Raw genomic sequence first — 25,386 nt, 5'->3', positions numbered from 1 at the left:
TCCTCTTCACATGCTGGGAATTAGCTCAGAAGGATGAAGTAACGCATTCTGTGCAATAAGGAGGAAAATCAGGATTTCCAGGTCTTTAATACTAAGTTTAGTAAACTAACCCATCCTTGTAAAATTCGGCTCATGGCCTACCTCCTCCCAGGTCACTTCCCAACCTCACCAGTGTTTGCACCTTTCTCTGAACTCCTGTAGGGATGGTTATTAGACATCTGGCTTTCATCACTGCCTTAAATCCAATTCAAAATATCCTGATTTAAATAGGAATAGAACGATGAAAAGGCATGGTCTAGAGAGAGAGAGAGACATTCTTACAAGGAAATATAGTGAAACTTAAGCGTTAATGGCATTATGAAATCACTAGGGGAATACAGCAGGGGGAGAAACTAATTCTGCCTGGAAGGAGGTTGAGATAACCTTCCCAGAAAAGGTGACATTTGAGCTTGTCTTTTTGAAAAGAGTAGGATTTCACCCAATTAAAAACCATCTGGAGAGAATTCCCTGGCGGTCCAGTGGTTAGGACTCAGCACTTCCACTACAGGGGACACGGGTTCGATCCCTGGTCGGGGAACTAAGATCTGGCAAGCCAGGCTGTGTGGCCAAAAACAAAAAACAAAAAACTATCTGGAGGTGAAAAGGGGGGCCTTTCACTCAAAGGGCAGCATTTCACTCAAAGGGCAGCATTTCACTCAAAGGGCACAAGCGAAAGCAAAAGAAAATAAGTAGAAGAACAAGCAGCAGGTGATGAAGAAGGAGAGATGGGTTGGGGTCAGATGGTAAAATTACAAGTTCTTATTTTTTAAAAAACTCTTCACCTAGATTTTTAACTTCTTAAGGGCCAGACCAACCACATTCCCCACGTATGCTCCACACATGTAAGTATATCCTCCAAACAGATACCCACTAAGTATTTGTTGATAGCTGTGTCATCTCTTTAATGTCAGTTTAAACGGGACGCATGGGCGTTGGTCTCAGACATAGCTGGGTTCCAATTCTGGCTCTTTACTAGCAGTGTTAACTTCAACTTCCTCATCTGTAAAATGCAGCTACCTACCTCTTGGGTTTGGAGGACGTGTAAACGACAGAGCGTACATAACGACAGCTGGTGCACAACAGGCTTCCCACAAATGGTAACTATAATTAGAGGACTACAGGATGCAGCGAGGAACCATGTAACTGCGTACAGCGTGCTCATTCACTCAACAAGCCCCCTGCTATGCCTAAAAAGGTAACCGAGGGGTAGAAGACCCTCGCACTTGCCGTGAAGACCGTCTATCTGAGCCGCAAGCCGAGCCCAAGCTGCTCACAAGAGACTCCCCAGGAGAAAGGGTCTTTCAGCAAAAGAAAAGAGCTCTGTCCAGCGCCGGCGAGAATCACCTCCCCTAGCACTCAGCGCCACTCACGCCCAGCGTCCGGATTCCGTTGTAAACAACTGTTTGGGCCGGCGAGGGAGTGGCCGGGCCGGGGGCAAGCGAGGGAAGCGGGGCGCGCCTGGAGAACGGCCTCGAGGGGTGGGACAAAGACTGCGCTAAGACTCAACCCTCCCGCCGTCTCTGCCTCTTCCTCGCCTCCACCCGACATCGGGGGGAACTGACCGACGGAAAAAGGAGAAGAAATGCCTGTAATCTCGACCTTGTTCCTCCTGTGCGGGCCCCGCAGGGCTGCCAGCCTCCGCTTCCGCTTCCCTCACCTGTAGCGGAGTCGGCGTCCTCCCTCCTGCCGCTCGGCCGGGAATCTGGCGGGGGCCGGCGCTGCGGCGGAGGCGGGGAGGATGCGCGGCGAGCAGGGCGGTTCAGCCTCTGCCCCTCCAAGGCCGCACCCCTCACTGCGCTGCGAGCGGTCCTCCTCGCCCGGCTCGGGTGGGTAGCGGCCAGCGCGGCCGCTCCTCAGCGTCTGACAGCGGGAGACAGCTCTTAGCCCGGAGGCGCCGGGCCCACGCAGGGCGACGCCATGTTTCCGTACAGAAAGGTGGGAGGCGCGGCCGGATGCGGGCGGAGAGGGCCCAGTGGGCAGTGACTCGGAGCCGGGAGGCACCCCCCCCCCGCCCCACCCACGCCACAGAGGGGGGCGCCATGTTTCCGTACGGAAAGGCGGGCGGCGGGAGAGGGGTCGTGGAGCCAGTCAAGTAACGGAAAAGGGTTGGCCGTTTAGCTGCAAAGCCTTCCCCGCCCTGGTTTTCAAATTTAAATATTACATCACGTTTTGTAGCAGCATATAGTTCGTTCCCCTCCCCTCATTTTGGCTGTTAGAAAAAAGGCATGCCCACCACCTTGATAGCCAAGTCTCATTTTAATGGCACAGATTCGGTTTGGTTTGGGTCATCTCTTTTATCTAAGTGGCTGCTACACTTTGTCGACAAGAAGAGCGAGACTTTAGCCCTGAAAAGATGGAAGGCAAGGGGCCAAACACGTCCCATGAGGGTTCAGCTCCGTTTAGACAGCTGAGAAACACAGTGAGCACTCAGCATTTTATGTGCCGTCTGTGTTCTAGAAAGGAAACATCCCATGTTAAGACAAGCTTGTTCTGGAGCTTCCTTTCCTTTTGTCCCAGGTACCCGGGCCGTGGCTATCGCGGCGCTGGATAACTAGAAAACCATGCTTTTCTCAGCCTGTAGTAGTAAGATAGCAAGCTAAACGAATAGAAATAGCTTTGGGGCCTAATCTTAAAAAGTAAAAGCTACGTGACTCTTGACTGTTCGTTAGTAAAACGCTTTAAGACTGAGCATCAAACATATATGCCTTAAAATGAAGGTAACAATCAAGTCTCCTACCTGCAGCCTATAAAACCTGCTAAGTTTAAGTAACTAGAACAAAACAAGATGGAGTGGAATTTGTGCTTTCAAACGCTGTATCTAGGGCTTCCCTGGTGGCGCAGTGGTTAAGAATCCGCCTGCCAGTGCAGGGGACACGGGTTCAAGCCCTGGTCGGGGAAGATCCCACATGCGGCGGAGCAACTAACTAAGCCCGCGCGCCACAACTGCTGACCCTGCGCTCTAGAGCCCGGGAGCCACAACTACTTAAGTTCGCGCGCCTAGAGCCCGTGCTCCGCAGCAAGAGAAGCCACCGCAGCTGCAATGTAAAGTAGTCCCCCCAGCCCCCCTCCCTCCGAGGGGCGAAGAAACAAAGACCCAGTGCAGTCAAAAATAAATTAATAAATTTATTTTTAAAAAACACTACATCTAAATTGATCACACATGGGAAGTTACTCCTAAAGTATTGAAGACTGATTGCAATACAGCAACCTCAAACCATTCACTAACTAGCACATTAAAGTAAGAATTTTTCCCTTAAACACACACAGTTCTCAGATGAGGATTCACTTTAGAGGGGGGAAAAACGTTAAGACACTCAGTTAACTGGAACTAAGATTTAGGCAGAAAACATTCAGTTCTCACTTCTGAGTCCAGACTAATATACCATAGTCTCTAGATTAGAGGTTCTCAACCCTGACTCCACCTCAGAATCTCCTGGGGAGCAGTGGTTCTAAAGCTATCATCTGAAGCTCAGGGGGGTGGGGTGGGTGGTGATGCCAGGCAAGAATTTTTAAGCTTCCCAGGTGATTCTAAGAGGCAGCCAGGCTAAAACCACCTTCCTAGAGAGATCTACCCCCACCTCCACGCCCCTAGCGAGAGTCCCTCTACCTTCCTTGAAGGATGAGTATAAACAATTTTCACAGGTGGAGAAGATGCTGCAACACCACCAAAACCACTGATTTGCCTTGGATGGCTCACTTGTAATCTTTTGATATATTTTGAATTGTTTCCTTTAAATATTAAAAACACTGACACATGTTCCAGTTTGCTTTTTGGCTACAAGAACTGGAAATTCAAATTACCTCAAGGTAAAGGGATTTCACTGACAGGCTACCTAGGGTTTGGAAGAAGCAAGCTGGCTGCTGCTCTAGATTATTACTACTCTATCAACTCCCCAGGACACGCAGGATCTCTTTCATCACACCTCTACTTCTTGCTGCAGTTGGCTTCACTCCTCTCTACACTACAGACTAGCTTCTTTATTTTTTAGTCGTTCCTCCTTCAAAATTTAGATCTTTCTATACAGAATTTGATTGGCCAAGCTGATTTTTGTGCACAGTCTCATTAGCCTCCAGGTAGGCTGTCCTTGGATCAGTGCTTAGCCCTGGGCTACTCAGCTAGAGTGGTGGGGAAGCTCTTAGTCACCTAGGCATCAGTTGTTTAAGTGGGGATGGCTTTCCAAGAGGACATCATGGATTAGTGAATGAGGGCAAGCAGCAAATGACGATTGACAGTTCTAGTGATACAAGAGGGTTGTCCAAGGCATTCCGGGTAGCACCAGACCTGTAGTTTAAAACTTTGACAATGCTTGCCATAAACATGACCAACTTTTCTTAAAACTTTGTGCTGATGAAGTTTGAGGTAAACTGTGGTTTTACTAGATTTTCCATGAAATTAACATTCTATTAGAAGGCCACTTCTTCTAGGACCATGAATATAACTAGGCAGTTCTGCTTTCCCCTGAAGGAGAGGTGTTAGTTTTGTTGCCAAATAATCATGTTATTCCATGAAGTGCAAAATGAAGGTTGCAAATCAGGTAGTACACACACAGTTGCTGTCAACTATGGTCTCACCACACTTTCAGTAGTTTGTTTCTAAAAACTTCCTCACCCCTAAATTATGAAGTATCTTCTCTTTCACTTCATTGTAGAGAGCTGCCTTCCTTTCTTGCCTATGCAACAAAGCAAAATACACACCACAAAAAACCCACCTGACATAGTTATTCCCTGCTTTATTAGGAGAATTGGTATTTTATACTACAGATATGTCCTCAACTTTTTCCCATTTAAAGACTAGTCAATATCAGTTATATCTTACAGAAGATTGACATGCTAGCATATTGGTACATCATTTTAGTTTTCCCTACCTCTCATTAAAAGTCTAAATTTAAAATTCAGCCTCATTTTATTATTTTGTCTTTGAATGGTCATAATTCCTTTTTTTTTTTAATTTTTAAAATTTTATATATTTTTGGCTGCGTTGGGTCTTCGTTGTTGCGCGTGGGCTTTCTCCAGTTGCAGTGAGCGGGGGCTACTCTTTGTTGCAGTGCGCAGGCTTCTCATTGTAGTGGCTTCTCTTGTTGTGGAGCACGGGCTCTAGGCACGTGGGCTTCAGTAGCTGTGGCACGTGGGCTCAGTAGTTGTGGTGCACAGGCTTCTTTGCTCCGCGGCATGTGAGATCTTCCCAGACCAGGGCTCGAACCCATGTCCCCTGCATTGGCAGGCAGACTCTTAACCACTGCGCCACCAGGGAAGCCCTCAGCCTCATTTTAATCTTTTGGTTTTATTTTTGTGAAGATGCACAATTTAAAATTGTATTATAGAAGTATTATATTGCACATCTATTTGCCAAGTATATCTTGACAGTGCAGTAGTTCCAAAGTAATCATTAACTTGGATAAAAAGTTGAAGACTTTAGCTCTAATTTACAAGAAATGAAGGACACAGAGGAACATGATAAAGGATAGTACAGGCTTGCAATCAGCTAAATCCAGACTGTGGGAAACTCAAGAACAGATGACCAGGTTTACTCAATGACAGAAAGAGAGAAAAGGAGAAGGAAGGAGGGATAAAGAGAAAAACCTCTAGAGTAAAAGATTTAAGAAGCACATTAACCAATTGCACTTTATGAACTTTGTTTGGATCCCTATTTGAATAAACTGTCAAAATCATTTGAGATCAGAAAATGTGAACACTGACTGCATTTTGATATTAAGGAATTGTGGCTTTGTGTGTAATAATGACACTGTGGTTATGTTTCTTTTTAATTTTATTTTATTTATTTATTTTTGTCTGCGTTGGGTCTTCGTTGCTGTGCACAGGCTTTCTCTAGTTGCAGCAAGCAGGGGCTACTCTTCATTGCGGTGCGCAGGTTTCTCATTGCGGTGGCTTCTCTTGTTGCAGAGCATGGGCTCTATGCGTGCGAGCTTCAGTAGTTGTGGCACATGGGCTCAGTAGTTGTGGCTCGTGGGCTTTAGAGCACAGGCTCAGTAGTTGTGGCCCACGGGCTTTAGAGCGCAGGCTCAGTAGTTGTGGCGCATGGGCTTAGTTGCTCCGCAGCATGTGGGATCTTCCTGGACCAGGGCTCGAACCCATGTCACCTGCATTAGCAGGAGGATTCTTAACCACTGAGCCACCAGGGAAGTCCCTGTGGTTATGTTTTTAATGTCCTTATCTTTTAGCTATTCATACTGAAATTTAATAGATGAAGTGATAAGATATATTAAATTTGCTGAGGTGGGAGCACAGAATAGATTAAACAAGATCGGCCATGGGTTGACAACTGTTGAAACTGGATGATGAGTACATAAGAGTTCATTATTGGGGCTTCCCTGGTGGCGCAGTGGTTGAGAATCTGCCTGCCAGTGCAGGGGACACGGGTTCGAGCCCTGGTCTGGGAAGATCCCACATGCCACGGAGCAACTGGGCCCGTGAGCCACAACTACTGAGCCTGCGCATCTGGAGCCTGTGCTCCGCAACAAGAGAGGCCGTGACAGTGAGAGGCCCGCGCACCGTGATGAAGAGTGGCCCCCGCTCGCCGAAACTAGAGAAAGCCTTCGCACAGAAACAAAGACCCAACACAGCCAAAAAAAAAAGAAGAGTTCATTATTCTGTTCTCCCCATATTTATATATGTTTGAAATTTTCCACAATAAGCTTTAAAAGATGTTGAAGTTTTCAAAAGCATTAGGACAGTTCAATTTTTGACTTGTCTACAGTTTATGGTAACTCACAAATTCACTTTAGCATAGCCTAAGTTTCTATCTTGTATCTTTAAGAAGTATACCTTTCAAGGTACAAACCATACTCCTATTAACTTGTAATTACAGACTTCCTTACTGTTTAATACTTTCTTATATAAACACTGCAATGTCATATCATTTAAATTCCTAGGATGTTCTATAAAGTATTGTGCACAATAATTATAAATCAACCCACCTAAAAGAGGTCAATACTTAACAGCAATACACCATCTAATACTCAGTTTCAGACACAAAAAGTTATACAAAAAAGTTTTATTAAGTACAGTTTCATATTTAGAAGAACATCCAATATTACAATGTGATTGGATCTTTAGGATACATAATTTATTCTTAAAATACACAAGTTATATACAGACACTGGAACACTCAGTCCCCAAAATACTCAATAAAGATGTCTGGGTGACACTTATAGAACTGAGCTAGCAATTTTTTCTTCTCTTTGGCAGAAAGTTTTGAATCCTCATCAATATTTTTTAGTAAATTCATTAGCTCATCCTTGGTTGTCTTCCTTGTATGGTCAGAATAATCACTTTGATCAATTCTCTGGCAATAAATATATCCTTAAAGTTTAAAAGCAAAAAGTTCAGTTAATGAATCTATTCCTCAGATTTAACTAGAAAAATCAAGCAACACTTTTATACTTATATATTTTTCCCCATTTTGTAAAATGCATGTAAAGATGCTAAGCACTGCTGACTTTCTAACCCTGTCAAGTCGCTTTTTGACATAAGGAGGCTCTCAGCTAAGTCTGGATAGCTCTGAGGAGATTGATTAGAGTCTAGTTGAAATTAAAGTGCAACTACTTTACAGCAAAACACTTTCAAATAAACACCAGGAATTTATCCTTGTGAGACATGGAAGTAGTATTTCTCAGATTACCTGCGTCTCTGTTTGGATCTCTTCCCTTCTGAATGTCCATGAGCTTAACACTGACAATTTTATGTAGAGTTCCAGGAATCTTAAAAAAAAAAAAAAAAAAAAAAAAAAGAAGGAACATGGAACATTATTCAAATGCATTTTAACCTAGTGATCTATTACATAAGTTCAACTTAACTACTTTCAGAGTTTTACCTTAAAAACATCTTTTTGATGATCCATTAAAAAGAGTACCAGAAGATCAGTTTTGCCTTTGGATAAATTTTTATTGTCAACAATAGCTTTTGAGAATATCCTTTTCACAACCATTCGGTTGTCACTCTATAAAAATAAAACACACACCCAACAGCATATATTTTTAAGAATTGTAATATAAAAGGGAATGTTAAATATTAATAGCTACTATCCATTTCAGCATAATTGATGCTGATGATGGAATAATACATCCTATAAATATTACAGATACTGAATACAATTAACACTTAGACAAAAGACTTACTTCTTTCTGTAATTTAAATTCAGAGGGATGTGCTGCAACAGCCATGAAATACAGTAGTCTTCTAAATTCTTCTCTATTTTGGGAATCCAAAAGCTTTAGAAAGAGCTGAGTAGCTTCTAGTGCTATTTCAGTCTTCCCATTCACTTCAGCCAAAAGAAAAAAAATGCTTTTAATTTTGACCAGACACGACTATATCAAAGGGAACAAAATTCGAGTTAGAGCTTACGCTAATCAGTAAACTTATCCAAAACGATGTTCAAAAGCAAAACAAAAAGACTAGGAATTACAATGAATGACCAATACCATCAAGAAAGCCTATACTTGGGACTTCACTGGTGGCGCAGTGGTTAAGAATCCACCTGCCAATGCAGGGGACACAGGTTCGATCCCTGGTCCGGGAAGATCTCGCGTGCCGCAGAGCAACTAAACCTGTGCACCACAACTACTGAGCCCACATGCCACAACTACTGAAGCCCGCGTGCCTAGAGCCCATGCTCTGCAACAAGAGAAGCCACCGCAATGTGAAGCCCATGCACCTCAAGGAAGAGTAGCCCCCGCTCGCCGCAACTAGAGAAAGCCCGCACGCAGCAACGAAGACCCAACACAGCCAAAAATAAATAATAAATTAATTAAAAAAAAAAAAAAGGAAGCCTATACTCGAATTGGCCAGTCCTAAGTCCTTGTCATACACAAATCTTAAGATGTTAAATCTAACTTGGCTTTGTAAATAAATTCTCAGCCTATGTTTTCCAATAATTCACTACATTTCGAGGGTACACTATGTATACAGTACTGATGTATCCAACTCTACCTGAGAAAAATAAAGGATTCTCTGAAACCTGCCACTTGTTTTCAACAAACCATATGGAACAGTCTGGCTCACTGGTACAGAGACAAAGCAGAGTGTCTGCCATTGTGAAGAGAATGAAGGGGGAATGGTGATAGTGCTGATAACACTTTCTGAAAAAGAGAATTGCTACTCTCTGCTTATTAAGCTTCCAGTGAATGAGAGCAGCATTCTCCTGTGGCAACCAGAAGTCCCTGAATAACTTCAGAGCTTATTAAAGCCTCTTTCCAAGTGAGGCCTAGAAGTTTTGGAAAAAACACACTTTCCACGGATTAATCCAGATCCACTCTCAGCTTGAAGTAGTACCATTTTGGTTAATTTTGAGGACAAGTAACATTTTCCTGTGCCCTCCAAAAGAGAAATTCTTGTATCCAGTAACATCTTACTTACCTAGGAGTTCTGCAATTCCATTATGAACATCAGATAGGTGATTTAACAGAGGTTCCCTACTACTGTAATATTTGCTAATGGCATCAAACAGAAGTTCTTTCACTAAGTCTATTCTATCTGGTTGCTCAGGAAAGTTTCTGCTTATGTCTACAACCATCTGGTCTGGAAGGTATTCCAAGCAGTCAATTGCTGAAGAAAGCCACTCATCTTCCCTATGGGAGAAAAGAATTATTATTTTAAAAAGCAAAGGATAACCAACGTACACTCAGTACCTAATTTACTAGCTATTTCAAGTTTCCTACCAGAATAAATCTCTATACACCTAGATAAAGAGATGTGTAATTCTTTTTAATATATAGCTAGATCATGAATCACAGATAAAAAGTTGGGTTTAATATGTCTTTTTTTTTTTTTTTTAAGTGAAAACAGAATCCATCCACTACAATATAGGCCTGAGAAAGACATCAAAATTCAAACTCTGCTCCTTAAATTTCCTATGGAGGTCCAGAAACTCTAAGTTGCTTGCTCAGGGTCCCAGGTAGGACTAGATCCCAGATCTGACTCCTAGACCAGCATTTTTCTAATATCGTATTGCTTACTTCAAAGCTCTGTGTATGATCTATCATCTCTGACTTTGGCTAGAAGAGAATACAGGAAGATAAGGTACAGTTTCAAAATAATTAAATATTAATTACCATTTCTAATAAAATGCCAGTTGGGTAACTTAAGAAAATTGCTACATTTCAAGAAACAGAATGACTAAGTTGTTTGTTTTTTTTTTTTAACATCTTTATTGGAGTATAATTGCTTTACAATGGTGTGTTAGTTTCTGCTTTATAACAAAGTGAATCAGCTATACATATACATACATTCCCATATCTCCTCCCTCTTGCATCTCCCTCCCACCCTCCCTATCCCACCCCTCTAGGTGGTCACAAAGCACCAAGCTGATCTCCCTGCGCTATGCAGCTGCTTCCCACTAGCTATCTGTTTTACATTTGGTAGTGTATATATGTCCATGCCACTCTCTCACTTCGTCCCAGCTTACCCTTCCCCCTCCCCGTGTCCTCAAGTCCATTCTCTATGTCTGCGTCTTTATTCCTGTCCTGCCCTTAGGTTCTTCAGAACCTTTTTTTTTTTTAAGATTCCATATATATGTTAGTATACGATATTTGTTTTTCTCTTTCTGACTTACTTCACTCTGTATGACAGTCTCTAGGTCCATCCACCTTGCTACTTATATAACTCAATTTTGTTTCTTTTTATGGCTAATATTCCATTGTATATATGTGCCACATCTTCTTTATCCATTCATCTGCAGAATGACTAACTTTTAACATTCAATTTGTTAATATATATAGTTTAAAAAAAAATCATGTCCTCCACTGCTGTGGACTCAGGACAATTAATTCTGCCACCACCCAGGTCATGTCATCTCCTCTGGTCATCAGCTTCATCATAAGATGTAGATAGATGAACTTTAAGGTCAATTTCTGATTCTGTACTTAAAATTTAAGGTAATCATAAATTTTTTTCACATGTTACTTTAGATTGTAGAAATGTAATTTAAATTCTTGTAGAATAATAAGCTTCCTCTTTATATAGAGAGTTCAATAAGTAGTATGTCGGGATTAATTTTTTCACATAAGGGTTTAAGCTACCTTTTGACATTCAACTGTTTATTAATAATTCATTAGAATGTAGAAATGGTGAAGTACTAAAAATATAAGTTGTATTCCTTTCAAACATTTGCATATTCCTAACCACTGGAACACTATCTGCTAAGGCAAAAATCACTAAAAATTAAATAAACTAGAAAATACAAGATTTTAACATTTAATAATTTTACTTAGGGGAAGAGTTTCAAGGTTATAAGGAATATAGAACTCCTCCTTAAGGAAAAATAAAATCATAATTCCCTTAGCACCTGGAGTTAAGCCTTCAAATTTTTAATCAGGAGAGTGTAGTCAGAGGTGAGAGCAAGAGTTATTTTCATTATGTTTCTTTAATAAAACCAGTTAATTTAAAAATACACTTATTTTTTTTAAATTGTTATTTTTAATATGGTTGTAAAACTAAATATAATGACAGAACTAATTCTTAAAAGAGAACTCATGTATGAAAAGTATAGTAAACTCAATATAAAATAATGGATTTTTATCACAACAACCCGGAAGTTGGTGATGCAGTAAAATAAATAAATAAATAAATAAATAAATAAATATATGCTTAACTTATAATACATATGGGATAAGTATATATTCTTTTTTTTTTTAACATCTTCATTGGAGTATAATTGCTTTACAATGTTGTGTTAGTTTCTGCGGTATAACAAAGTGAATCAGCTATATGTATACATACATCCCCATATCCCCTCCCTCTTGCATCTCCCTCCCACCCTCCTTATCCCACGCCTCTAGGTGGTCACAAAGCACCAAGCTGATCTCCCTGTGCGATGCAGCTGCTTCCCACTAGCTATCTATTTTACATTAGGCAGTGTATATATGTCCACACCGCTCTCACATTGTCCCAGCTTACCCTTCTCCCTCCCCGTGTCCTCAAGTCCATTCTCTACATCTGCGTCTTTATTCCTGTCCTGCCCCTAGGTTCATCAGAACCATTTTTTTTTTTTTTTTAGATTCCATACATATGTGTTAGCATATGGTATTTGTTTTTCTCTTTCTGACTTACTTCACTCTGTATGAGAGACTCTAGGTCCACCCACCTCACTACAAATAACTCAATTTCGAAAAACACATATTTAATACACATTCTAGAAGACTATAAAAGCATATATAGTCAAAGGAGTCTAAGAATTTGACAAATCTGTTCATTTTGTTCCAGGTCCCTCTGAAGACCAGACAGCTCTAAGAGAGCAGACAGCCCCACATTTTAACAAAGAAGATGGAACATAATCATTTTCTTCACTTGATGTGCAAGTGAGATATATGTGAAACAAAAATGAATATGAAAAATAATGACATTTAAATCTCGTTAATTTTGACCAAGGTAATTTTGTTCATTTTTCCCAATACTGATAATATCAACTGACAAAGCATATCTGATCGTATGGACAGAAGTCAAAAGATTATTTTAAAACTAATATCTTCCTATAAACACACTCAAATTATTATATGTATTTCCACATACTGAGATTCACCGTAAGCCTTGAGAATCCCTCGATCCAGATAGTTCCTGTTGTTGACCAAGTCAGGCTGCCTCTTTGGTTGAGTAACTTTAGGTACCACCTCTTGCCGTTTGAGGAGGGAGTCAAGGAGTGGAAGGTCTATAAGTTGTAGCAGACGCCCAACTGTTTCTTCTTGCCATACTTCATTAATAACTGCACAGGGAAAATAACAAGGGGAAAAGTAACGATTAATAGTTACTACACGCTCACCACAATATCTGCCTAGGCAGGTCTAAGCTAATAAACTTATGGCAAAAGAAAAAAAAAAAAGGAAGAAGAAGAAAGAGAGAGAGTCAATTTTATGAAGTAGTTTCTTATAACAAAGTAAAACAATTCAAGATTTGTTTAAAGTGTAGGAGAACAGACATTGGACAACAGGAATTCTTTTCATTTTTGTACTGTAAAAAGCAATATGGCTTGATAAGAGATCAAGTCATATAACATGTTAATAAGGACCTTGGAAGAAAGAATGATTCATTCAATCTGAAAACTGGTTTGAAACCATTGGCTGCAGATTATTCTGCTCAGGGTTTCCACAACTGGGATGGGGGAGGGAAGGTGGAAATCAGTCATTCAAACCACATTCCATTGCCACAGACAAGGAAGAACATATAGCCCTGTTAATGTTTCAATATAATTGTCAAATTTTTATTTAACCTAATAAAATCTTAGGGAAAGATATATCTGAGAGCAGATTTTAAATAAATTTTTTAAAATCTGCATGTAAAACATTTCAGATTTGACTCTCTGCCAGCTGATAGGACAAAAGTCAGTGTTCCAGAATTGCAACACTGATCTATTTGTTAAAGATAATAGACCTCTGTTAAAACTTAATATAAACAGCTTTAATACACAGTGTGCTCTTTCTTTATGCTCTGAATATCTAAATTCTAATAAAGGTTAAGATTGAAAAAATTTAAATAACTTTATCTGAAGTTAGTCTTCTGTTTCTTCCTGTATCATCTTTAGCTTACCTTGTGGAGACAAGTTTGCAGAGATATTTACGTGAGGGGAGTCAGCAGGCTTTAAACTCAGATTTTCCCACAGATCCTCTAAATTTGCAGATTTGATATCGGAGGACTTAAATAATGCATCTGCATACCTAAAATAAATTTATTTCATAAATTCCTGTTTATTAGTAAGCCTACAGAAATATTTTTGAATTTGACAGCTAAGAGTTTCTAGAAAGTTTATGTATTTCAGAGCAAAAACATAACAAATACAAATTCTAAGAGTAGAATGAAATACAAAAACATCCCACCTTCTTTCTCAAGCCTGAATGTACACACTCTACATAAATTCTCCTTTGAGCGTTTAGATTTAAGTAATTCAATGACTAAAATGTTAGTCGCCAATTTTAAAACATAATCAAACACAGTCAAACTTTATGCTTACTGTTTTTATTAGTTATCTCTCTTTCCGGGGCATTCTCTGGTAGATGGCGCTCAAATACATAACTATAATCTCTTATTCATAATTCTGAAACCCAAAAAGCTTTGAAAAATTTAAAGTTTATTCAGAATTCATATAGTGACAAAACCTGTTCTGAGACTATCACAGCCTTTATCTATCCCAGTTAGTATGAATATTTTCACTGCAGAAATACTAATGTGTTTGATTACCAGATGCTGTCCCAGATCCCTCTCAGAGTGTTATCTAGTAAATGATATATGTACATAATGACCTTTCTAAAATCTCCAAAGTTCCAAATTCCTAAACGCATCTGTTCCCAAAGGTTTCAGATAAAGCACGTGGACCTACATTTGGAAAGTACTGACTGTGCCCTACCTTATCCTCCTACTTCCTTCCTATACAGAGAGAGGTAAATTTTATCATGTTTTAAATACAGAGTTAAAAAAAAACATTTGAAAGTCAATACACTAAAACTCTGAGTTTGGGTCAGATCTGAATTGTAAGAGCTTCAATTACATGGTCACCTCTTCACAGCTTAGCTGAGGGGAATAAAAGGGAAAAGTTTTATCTCATGACAAATAACTAAGTTAGCTATGCACTTATCACCTACATCCATTTCAATCACTGGGTTCTACAATTCTGTCCCCCAGGCTCCCTTTAAATGATTCCTGCTCCTCCACCACTGCTGCCTACTTCCCCCCTCCTCTGTAGACCACAATATTGCAAGATTCCTCTCCCCATTAGACTGTCCATATAGCTGCCTAAAATACAATCTCATCATGCTTAACGTCTTTCTGTGGCCTCCCCAACATCTGTGTGATCACGTGCAAACTCCTTACAATGTCCTATGAAACCTTCTGCATACTGGCTCCTTTCATATTTCACATCTGCTATTTTCTGGATTCTAGTGACAACCCACCTGCTTGTCTTCACCTCTCCTGTTCTCATACCACTTTGTGTATAAACTCTCTAACTTTTTTTATACAGTAATTGTAACTTGAAGCAGAAAAATCAAAGTTTGTTGGTGGTTTCTGCTAAATATATGAACAAACAAGAATTCTAGGAGATACCAAATAAACAGAAGTTTGCTCTACTTTATCAAAGTTACCCACAGACCCAGATTTTAGCCTAATTGACTGTTCCAAAAATAACAAAGACGGTCAGCATCTCATTAAAAAGTAGACAAAATCCTGCCAACATCCCCCCTGCCAATATTACGAGGCGGACGCGCCACCTACTGCACTAAGGAGGCCCCTCCCCCTGCCAGCAGTAAATGAAAATCTAACATAGACTAACCTGGAAGGTGAAAACAGTTTGTTCTCTTTGCCTAATTGACTGTCTCGGTTAGGTATCGTTGTGAATCTGTAAAGGCTGCAAGCGCTATCTTCAAATGTAGGTTTTTTGTCTTTTCCAAAGACTTTGGTCGGAACTGCTTCAAATACTTTGTAGTCCATGAGTGCTTGACACACTCTCACCACCTTGGCCCGAGGAATATCTGCATCACCAAAGTATTTATTCTGAATTAGGTGAGAAAAAATGACATCCACAGCTTCCGAACCAACAAAACAGTCATTGTGTCTTTTTAAACGATGCCTTCGTTTTTTCACCTCCACTTGTGTTTGAAGCGTGGTTATGATGCTGCTCCATACATACGTGGCTCCAAACGGCTTCTGGGCGACACTGAAACCTGGAATGCGAAAAATCACAGAGTCACCTCACTCATTTGTAGTCAGGCCTAAGCAATCCTTAAGCAACTCTCCAAAGTTATTAATGAGGGCAGCTTGCTACTGAAATATGAAATTATTAGTAGCAACTCATTAAAAAATGTAGTGCCTACCATATGCTAAACACTGTTTGATGTGCTAGGATACAAGAGCGGGCGAAACGAAGTCCCTGTTCTTATCGACTTATTCTTTGTGGGAAGATACAGACACTATGTATACGTTAGATCAGTGCCAAGAAGAAAAATAAAGCCAGGTAAGAAAGAGAATGCTGTTTTAGACGGGAGGTCAGGAAAGACCTCTTTGACGTGGTCATCTCTGATCAGAAGCCTACGTAAGACCTGGGGGCAAGCTGTGCGGTTATCCGGGGAAAGAACAGAGAGAACAGAAAGAGCAAAGGCCCTGAGGAGGGGGTATACTCCACTATGAGAACAGGAAGGAGGCTGCCATGACCTGAGTAGGTGACCAAGGGAAAGAACAGCAGGAAGTGAGATCAGAGAGGAGTGACAATGGGGTTTGGAGTGGGGGGATGCACATCAAGCAGGACCTTGTGGCAGTTACCAAGTATGTACAAGAGCTCTATTAAATGCCTCCATAAATGCTCCAATCTTCAACAGCAACCCTATGAAGCAGACATCACCTCTATTTGAGAGAAGGAAAACAGATTCACAGAGGTAAAGTGTAACCTCCAGACATTATACTGTAAGAGGTGGTACTGGGACTTGGTTCACGGTCTATACGATTTCAAAGCATCTATCAGTCAGATAAGACAGACATACAGATAGACACATGTATAGTTATAGATATACACACGCACACAATGCCTGTTGGAATAAACTAATTTTTTTTAAAGCTTCTTATTATGCAGACTCATGAGTTAAGTACTTTGTTATACAGGATCAACTAACAGTTTGGTTCCTGTTCAATAGGAGCTTATAGCCTATTGCAAAGATAGGAAAAGCACAGAAATAAAGTAAGGTTTTAGAAAACGTGCTTTCAAAGATCCATCACAGTTTTCCTCATTTTATTAAGTTGATATTTGGCATAACTACAAAGAAGAAAAGGAGAAACAATTAAAAGAAAATGGGGCCTTCCCTGGTGGCGCAGTGGTTGAGAATCTGCCTGCTAATGCAGGGGGCACGGGTTCGAGCCCTGGTCTGGGAAGATCCCACATGCCGCGGAGCAACTAGGCCCGTGAGCCACAACTACTGAGCCTGCGCGTCTGGAGCCTGTGCTCCACAACGGGAGAGGCCACGATAGTGAGAGGCCCGCGCACCGCGATGAAGAGTGACCCCCGCTTGCCACAACTAGAGAAAGCCCTCGCACAGAAATGAAGACCCAACACAGCCAAAGATAAATAAATAAATTAATTAATTAAAAGAAAAACTCATAGCTAACATCTTAAAAAAAAAAAAAAAATGGACCTTAAGTTTTAGTAAGCTGATGGAACTAAGTCTAGCTAATCGTCAGCCTGGTGGCTAGCTGGCTTGCTCTCTTTTTATGTAAACACATAGTATGCCTTTTTATGTGTTATACCTTTTAATGACCCTCTGAATATTCAGTTGTTCTAATCTTTAAGCCCCCATTTTTGTTAAGTATATAACTCCTTTATTTCCAAGATATTTTGGCAGAGAAATTGAAAACCGATTACATCCCTTAAGGTAGTCTAAGAAGGAAAACAATATGCAACGGTACAACAATAACGAATAAGGGGAATTATAATTAAAGAAACTCCTACTTGAAATTACCGTCCTGCTTTTTTAGATAAAATAGAATATGTAAGATGAAAGCAAAGTTTCTGAAGCACATTAAAACTCCACTTGGGAATTCCCTGGTGGTCCAGTGGTTAGCACTCGTGCTTCCACTGCCACCGGCCCGGTTTCCATCCCTGGTTGGGGAACTAAGATCCTGCAAGCCACGCGGCGCGGCTGAGAGAAAAAAAAAAACTCCACTCAATGCACTAGAGTCATAAATTTTAAGTGGGTCATTTGAAATTCATCTTTTGTGCTGCAATAAATATAGGGAGTGTAGTGAACCACAGTGTATTTATCTGTAGTGTAATTTTGTAGCTACCATAAAAATTACTAACATACACACACAGAAAACCCTTTATTGTTTGTATATTTCCAATACCAAAAGTAGATGGGTAATTTTACTATCTATCCATTATTATGATCTTAGTTTAAAATAATCAGCAAGATTATGGGTTTTTAAAATTAATTAATTAATTAATTTTGATTTTTGGCTGCAGTGGGTCTTCGTCACTGCGCGCAGGCTTTCTCTAGTTGTGGCGAGCAGGGGCTACTCTTCGTTGCGGTGTGCGGGCTTACTGCGGTGGCTTCTCTTGTTGCAGGGCACGGGCTATATGCGCGTGGGCTTCAGCAGTTGTGACACATGGGCTCAGCAGTTGTGGCTCGCGAGCTCTAGAGCACAGCCTCAGTAGTTGTGGCACACGGGCTTAGTTGCTCCGTGGCATGTGGGATCTTCCCGGACCAGGGCTCGAACCCGTGTCCCCTGCATTGGCAGGCGGATTCTTAACCACTGCGCTACCAGGGAAGTCCCAGCAAGATTGTTTTTAATTATCAAAATTATATTTTAAAATTCCAGATACTTCATAATCCATTACTAAACAAAGAAGTCATTGATGCTAGTTTTCCAAATATGTGAGCAGTTTTAAGAACTGAATTATGGAGACTCAACTAGACAAATCAAGCTGAAACTAGACTTACTACTGGTACTGTATTTAGTCTCTACTGAGTAGAGCCAGAATCATGCACTGTATGGAATCTCAAAATATGTCCAGGTCGTTCCCCTGGTATCCAGAACTAGGAGTAGCTGTACTGGTTCCAGCAAAGGAGGATTAGCACTTAATATTCTTAACTTCCTAACATACCAGAGATTATAGCTGAGATTTAAATGAACTTAATGTCTGTTCTTTAGTCTTTTTTCAAATCTTCATTATATTATTAATAGTAGCTAACATTTGAGGACTTACAATATGACAAGCTCTGCCTTCTCTCATTTAATCCTGATAAACTTCTCTAAAATAGTTATTAATAATCCTAGTTTGAAGAAATTGAGGCTCAGGGAATTAAACAAACTTACCCTCAGTTTTACAGGTAGTAAATATATACTAGCTTTTCTTAGTACTTAAATATAAATATATTAAAAGTAAGTCAGCAGGGCTTCCCTGGTGGTGCAGTAGTTAAGAATCCCCCCGCCAATGCAGAGGACATGGGTTCGAGCCCTGGTCCGGGAAGATCCCACATGCCGCGGAGCAACTAAGCCCATGCACCACAACTACTGAAGCCCTTGTGCCTAGAGCCCGTGCTCCACAACAAGAGAAGCCACCGCAATGAGAAGCCGGTGCACTGCAACGAAGAGTAGCCCCCGCTCGCCGCAACTAGAAAAAGTCCACGCGAAGCCAAGAACACACAGTGCAGCCCAAAATAAATAAATTAGATAAATAAATTTTTTTAAAAAAGAAGCTTTGTAAAAAAAAAAAAAAGAAAAGTTAGCAGATAGTTTTAGCATTAACCTTTCATTGAAGACTTGGATTAACTGAAAGAGCTTTAAGTGAGCCAATGAGATTAAAGAAACAAACAAAAAAACAACTTTAAGATTTGTGAATCCTTAACCAAGCTATTTAAAAACACTTAGTAGTCATTACTCCTAAAATAAGATAGGTATCATAAATTCTATGATATATACTATCCATAGTACACAGGAAAGGAAAATAAGCAAGGTTCAAACTTGTAGAGCTCAGATTGCCTATTAAGTACCAACAAAACAGACTTCTGGGCTAGTAATAATACTAAAGATGAAACACATAAATCATAACAGTTGAGCTACAAGTAAGTAAGCATAAAAACCCTAAAAGATAAGGCTGACTCACTTATTAATTTGAGATCAATAAGACAACTGATGGGGGTGAGAGCCTCAATGACGTGAAAAAGGCTAATCTTCACAGGGGAATTAAGAAATAAAGAATATATTTCCCCATATTAACTTGCTGTTTAAATATGGAAAATCAGGAAGTCTTGCAGGTTGGATAACACAGTATAAAAGATTAAAGAACAGGTTAGAGCAGGATAGTAGGCACCTGTGAGCCATACAATGTTTCCAGAGTTCTCCAGGCATAATACAATTCAGCCCTTTCAGGTCCCCTCTGTTCTCACTGACCATTAATTCCCAACCATTGCATCCTGGTTGCAAATATCCTGGAGTATTTCCCCTTAAGCATCACCACCCACAGACCCAAACTCATGTTCATACAGATATTTTAATACATAATCTACCCTGGACTTGACGACTAAATGTGCCAAAACTCACACCAGGATAGCCTGTTTTTTTAATGCTGACTTCACCAGTTGAACACAGATCCCCCACATGCTGCTTTGAAACTTCTTATTTATCATCATCTAAGAGCTGAAATGAACATTGGTATCGCTGACCATGGCCCAGTAAGATGAATTATTGTGACTTCTAAACAGGATTCGAGAGACCCGAAGTATACAATGAATGTTTTGTAAGTCTAGCAATCAGAATTTAAGCTTCAGCTTGTCCTCAAACTTCACTTGCATATGAGCTGGACAATTCTTTAAAATTCATCACTATCTACATCTTGATGCTTCTTTGTTTACATTTGGTTAAGCATGTTCCAAAAGCATCATGACCTAATGATCAAAGTCTAGAGACCAGCTGCGATAACCCTGAATAAGAGACTTAACTTTTATAATTTGTTTTCTTCATTTACTGATACAAGAATTAAACACTATGTTTAAGCTATGTTTCAGGTCTAAACTGCTGATTTGTAGGACTTTAGAGACTAAAATTATATCTCTCTCCATTTAGACATGGTCATTGAACACCAAACAAAATATGTAAGAAATGAAGCATAGGAACAAATTTGACCTGTCGGATAAAAAGCTTTGAGAAGCTATCAAGAGGCTCAGAAACTGTTTTAAACTAGATCTATAACATACTACACATGTTCATGAACACTATATAAATCTAGGCTAGTTAACAGTCAGTTTTCAAGCAGGCTTATCTTTATCTGTGTGAAAACAATAGCTATTTTTCCAAAGACCCATCCTTTGCATGTATTTGAAATCTACCCAAAAAAGTTTACCAGCCATAAAAAAGTTAAACTTCTAGTATTGAACTTATGTGTATTTGTAACACTACTAATAATCATCTTTACTTCTAAAAAGGCACACTAAATAATCAAGTCATTATAATAATAATTCCTTAAAAATCAAGTCATAAGGCAGATAGGTCAAGAAATTACATTTACTCATTAAGTCACAAGGGGATAATCAGCATCAACCATGATCTGTGCAGTCAGCATCAACTATGGCCCTGCTGTGAAAACCAATTTAAGGGTGAAAACAATTCTATAATCATGCTAATCAGTGAGATTATATTAACTCCTTAGATCAATAGACACATTATAAAACTGGATCCCAATGTAAGGTAAACATACACACAGAGTTACTAAAACATGCTACTTCTAAATGAATATGTAACAATTTTATTTTCATTTTTGGATATTACACTGCCCCCACCCCCAACACACACAAAAGAAAAGAATTCAGATAGCTCATGTTAGGCAGTTTTGCACAAAACTTAAAGAAATTGTGAGCTACTGCCTTATTTCATTCAAATTTCCTTATACTTCACAGAGGTTCAAATTATTCAATACTTGTTAGTTGTAGATTATTGCCAACTATTAAAATATTTTAAAGAAGGGTTAACACAGTGGTTCTTAGTAGGTGATTTTACTCCCCCCGGACATTTGGCAATGTCTGGAGCCATTTTTGGTTGTTATAAGCTGAGGAGGGAGAAATGCTACTGATGTTTAGTGGGTAGAGGGGCCAGGGACACTGCTTAACATTCTACAGTGACAGGCCAGCTCCCGCAACAGCAAAGAAAACGTCAGCAGAGCCAAGGTTCAGAAACCCTAGGTTAACTGAATACTGTTTAGACATGGAAACTTGTGGTAATGCAGCAGGCACAGTGCTAGGTTCTGTGAATAGAAAAACACAAGAGTGTGGGTTCTGGAGTCCCAGAGAACTTGGTTCTCTATTCTTGGCTCCATCATTACTAATAATGCAATCTTGGGCAAACTGCCTAACTTTTCTGGTGCAAAACAGAGTTAATTCCACTTCTCTCAGTTATTGTGAAGGTCATCTGAGATATATATGTAAAGTGGCTGGCACGTACCCAGCAATTAACAGACATATAAAAACGAAAGGGGAAATTGTCTCAGTCTAGAAGAGCCGAAGGACATGTGGATTCACTGTAATGTAGTATCCTGGATGGGACCCTGGAACAGAAAAAGGATATTAGGCAAAAACTAAGGAAATGTGAGTAAAAGCATGGACTATCAAAATCGGTTCACTAATTGTGACAAATGTATTACACTAATGTAAGATGTTAATCATAAGGGAAACTGAGTGAAGGGCATATGAGAACTCTAAGCACTAACTTAGTGACTTTTTGTAAATCTAAATCTATACTAAAAATGTTTATTTAAAAAGTAAAAAAAAAAAAAAAAAAAAAAAAAGGAAGGCCTCTTTCTTTCTCTTCCTTTCTTTGAACTAAGAAGACACAGTCCCCACCCTCAAAGAGTTTACTTTTTACCTATTCATACCACTTGGATGATGATGTCAAGCTCTGAACAGTAGTCAGTCAAATAAAGACCACTAGCAGGTGAGATGACAAATGTGACACATACCAGAAGATTTAACTCCTCATCAGAAGATAACAAGTATATAAAATCCTAAATCATTTAGGATTTGAGAGAATTTTACTTAAGAATTATTTTTTTTCAAAAGAGGTTTTAAAACATTACAGAATTGTTAAGACAAAGGAAAAGGACTACATTTATTGGACATTAACCAAAATTTCATGAAAATAGATAAATGTAGAGAGCTGTGCTTTGAGTGTTAAAACTAGGCAGATGTGACTGAGTGGGGAAAACTTCCTATACGCCAATATCAATACTGCAACACTTTTACTGCATATTGGTTTTGGTAATCCAAAGTTTGTTTTCCTCTTACACAGCATTAGAGATGTCATGCTGAAGACTGACACTGCCTCTGAAAAGAAGGCTGCAGGTAAACTATGTAAAATAAATAAAGAACAATTTTAGAATATGTTTAGAGAACTATTAACAAAAGTAGGCAGTGACCCCTGCTTTAATTCATACAGATTAATGAGATAGCATATGGGAAGTACATTGAGCTCCCTGGAAAAGTGATACCAGGTGAATTCAAAGAATTAGGTTACAGTATAAAGGGATAACAGGATAACATACCACTTTCTTGCTTGTCTATATTAAAAGACAAATTTCTTCAAACTACTCACTAAAGGTTAGCATACAGACTTTATTTCTTCTACATAAATCAGGTCCCTGGTTGTTACAGCCCCTTTAAACTATGGAAGAATTACTAATAGGTAGAGAAACAAAAATACAAAGCTGCTTGCCAGAGCACACAGAAAGAGAATGGCAGGGAACCAAGAACACAGGCTCCCATTACCATGCTCGCTTGGACTGTGACAAGGCAACTAAAGAGTGGGAAGGGGGATGAACATAGGATAACAGGTAGGGTTCCAACTGTAGCAACCAAAACAGATGAGAAAATGCAGTGGGCCCTTCTCTGCCCACTGCACCTGGTGTGCAGAAGACAGTGGTCCTTTCCTTGGGTTCAAATTCGATGACCAGCACTTCAACTCTTCCCTCTGAGAGTCATCTACCTAATTTTGAATACATATTCCCTTATATGAAGAACCTGTTCACTAATGACCAAAGCTCAGAACAGGTATTTCAGCTGTTAGAGAAGACAGGACTTTTAATCACATAAAATTTGGCAATTTCTTTCACTCAGAAAGTAAGCCTAAAGACTTCTCAAGACTGTTTCCAATATTATTTGATTTTATACTCCTAAACGATGAAGTATCTCCCTTCTCTTCACACTGTAAACACTGGAGAAATTCTGAATGTAGCCATCATGTGCTTATTTGAATCCTGTTAATTGGAGAGTAAGATTAATGTTAAGATCGTTCTTAGAAAAGTACAAATGAAAAGTGGTTCTCTATCACAATTTATCACCAGCATTTTGAAGATTAAAAGGAGCATTACTAATTGTAAGTTAAACAGAAAACTGAGGCCACTGAGATGCACCCAATTTGTCCTACGTCAATCCACTGACCACTGTCGCCTTGAGGAAGGAGTCACAGTTTCACTGGTTTGCTTTTACAAATGAAAGGCTTAATAATAAGGGAACTAATTCCTACAGCAACCCACATTGTAGCTACAGAAAGGGGGGAAAGTTGTAACTTCTCTAAAAGGAAAACAAAAAAGCCAAGTATTATCTGTATCCCTTAACTCTATTAACTGAGACGTAGGGTATGCTAAAATCGGAATTTTAGAACCGATCATCCGATTCCGTTCAATTGTTTGGACATTTAAAGAAACCAAGATGTTAGCATACTAACATCCTAAGTAACCTGCCCCCCAGGACATGATTTAGCTGGCAAAATTCACCAGTGTCTCTCCTTATCTCATGCAACCATTGAAAAGGAAAAGCAAAAACTTCTATTCATTGAAATACTGCTTATCCAGAAAGTGTAACTAATAAATACCTTTTATGCCAAGTTCCTGCCGGTAGAACTTAATATAACAGAAACCTCTCACCACTCCCAGGAAGAGTCTGGGCAACAAACTGGGCAACAGAGGCACTGGGCCCCTGGTCATATTGTGGAGTCAAGGTTTGTGGCTGAGACAGTAACCAGTAATGATGTGGAGCACGTCTGGAGACCTACTGCAAGCGCCCGGCACGCAGCTGGCGCACAGACTACCGCGCGGTGAAGTTAAAGTCTGGGTAACTTAGGAGAAAGCTGGCTGCGAGGGCACCAGGGTCCGGCACAGCAGCTCACCGGCGGGGGCGCCGGCCCGAGCGGCCACAGCTGTGCGGAGCTCGCGGAGGCGGCCGCGGACCTGGCTGTACCTGGCGGGATCCCCCGCCCGCGCGAGAACCTCAGCCTGCACCCCCCGCCCACCCCGTGACCCCCACCGTCCCCGGACCGGGTCCTCGGCACCTACCGGGAGGCCTCTGCGCGGGACTCTGGAGAGCCGACAGGTTGAGCGCCGCCGCCTTCTCCCGCACCGTGGCCATAGCCGCAGCTGCGCGGACACCGCCGCCTCAGACCGCCGCACTGCGAAGTGGGCGCCAGCACCGCGGCCGCCAGTTAACTAGCCCGGGATGGGGCGGGGCTCCCGCCAGGCCCCGCCCCCGCCCGGTGATCTGCAGTTGCGCGCCGCGCGCCGCACGCCGCCGGTCACGTGCAGGCCGGGGCCGATTGTAACCTGAGGCCCCGCGGGCGAGGAAAAGGTGCGGATCCCGCCCTCGAGGCAGCCAGGTGGGAAGTATTTCGGGGTGCTGCGCCCTGCGAGTCCGCGCCGGCCGCACGCGGCCCGCATCCCGCCGCCGCCGTCAGCACAGCCCACGTGCAGGCAGAGGTATGCGCGCGGCAGGCTCAGACCAGTAGGGTGCCGCGTCCCGCCCTGGATTAGTTCTGGGGCTCGGCCAGCTGTTTAACTGTCTTGGCCTTCTGTGTTCTCACCTGTGACGCGAGGGCAGTATTAGT

General features: G+C 40.7%; 2 protein-coding genes across 4 annotated transcripts in view; both read right to left on the bottom strand.

Moving 5' to 3' along the window:
- The window catches only part of TCP11L1 (t-complex 11 like 1), a 33,666-nt gene extending 31,698 nt beyond the window's left edge, over positions 1–1,968 (bottom strand). The window contains exon 1 of one of the 3 annotated variants that reach the window (XM_068556543.1): positions 1,639–1,968. The gene's annotated coding sequence lies outside the window, so the exon portion shown is untranslated. Of the gene's footprint in view, positions 1–169; positions 191–1,638 lie in introns of those variants that run through there. The other 2 variants (XM_068556542.1, XM_068556544.1) reach the window with 2 other exon arrangements.
- Positions 1,969–7,106: 5,138 nt separating this feature from the next.
- DEPDC7 (DEP domain containing 7) lies at positions 7,107–24,941 on the bottom strand. The gene is made up of 9 exons (XM_068556541.1): positions 24,842–24,941; positions 15,308–15,698; positions 13,573–13,700; positions 12,562–12,751; positions 9,412–9,623; positions 8,175–8,317; positions 7,871–7,996; positions 7,679–7,757; positions 7,107–7,359 (listed from the first exon to the last, which is right to left on the bottom strand). Exons 1-9 carry the CDS (start codon positions 24,912–24,914, stop codon positions 7,166–7,168), a joined length of 1,536 nt encoding a protein of 511 aa, XP_068412642.1. The 5' UTR covers positions 24,915–24,941; the 3' UTR covers positions 7,107–7,165.
- Positions 24,942–25,386: the final 445 nt, after the last annotated feature.

Source organism: Eschrichtius robustus, chromosome 11 (assembly GCF_028021215.1).
Source record: "Eschrichtius robustus isolate mEscRob2 chromosome 11, mEscRob2.pri, whole genome shotgun sequence".
NCBI lineage: Eukaryota > Metazoa > Chordata > Mammalia > Artiodactyla > Eschrichtiidae > Eschrichtius > Eschrichtius robustus.
Note: the sequence above shows the minus strand (reverse complement) of the source record. Positions and strands in the feature narration are given on the sequence as shown.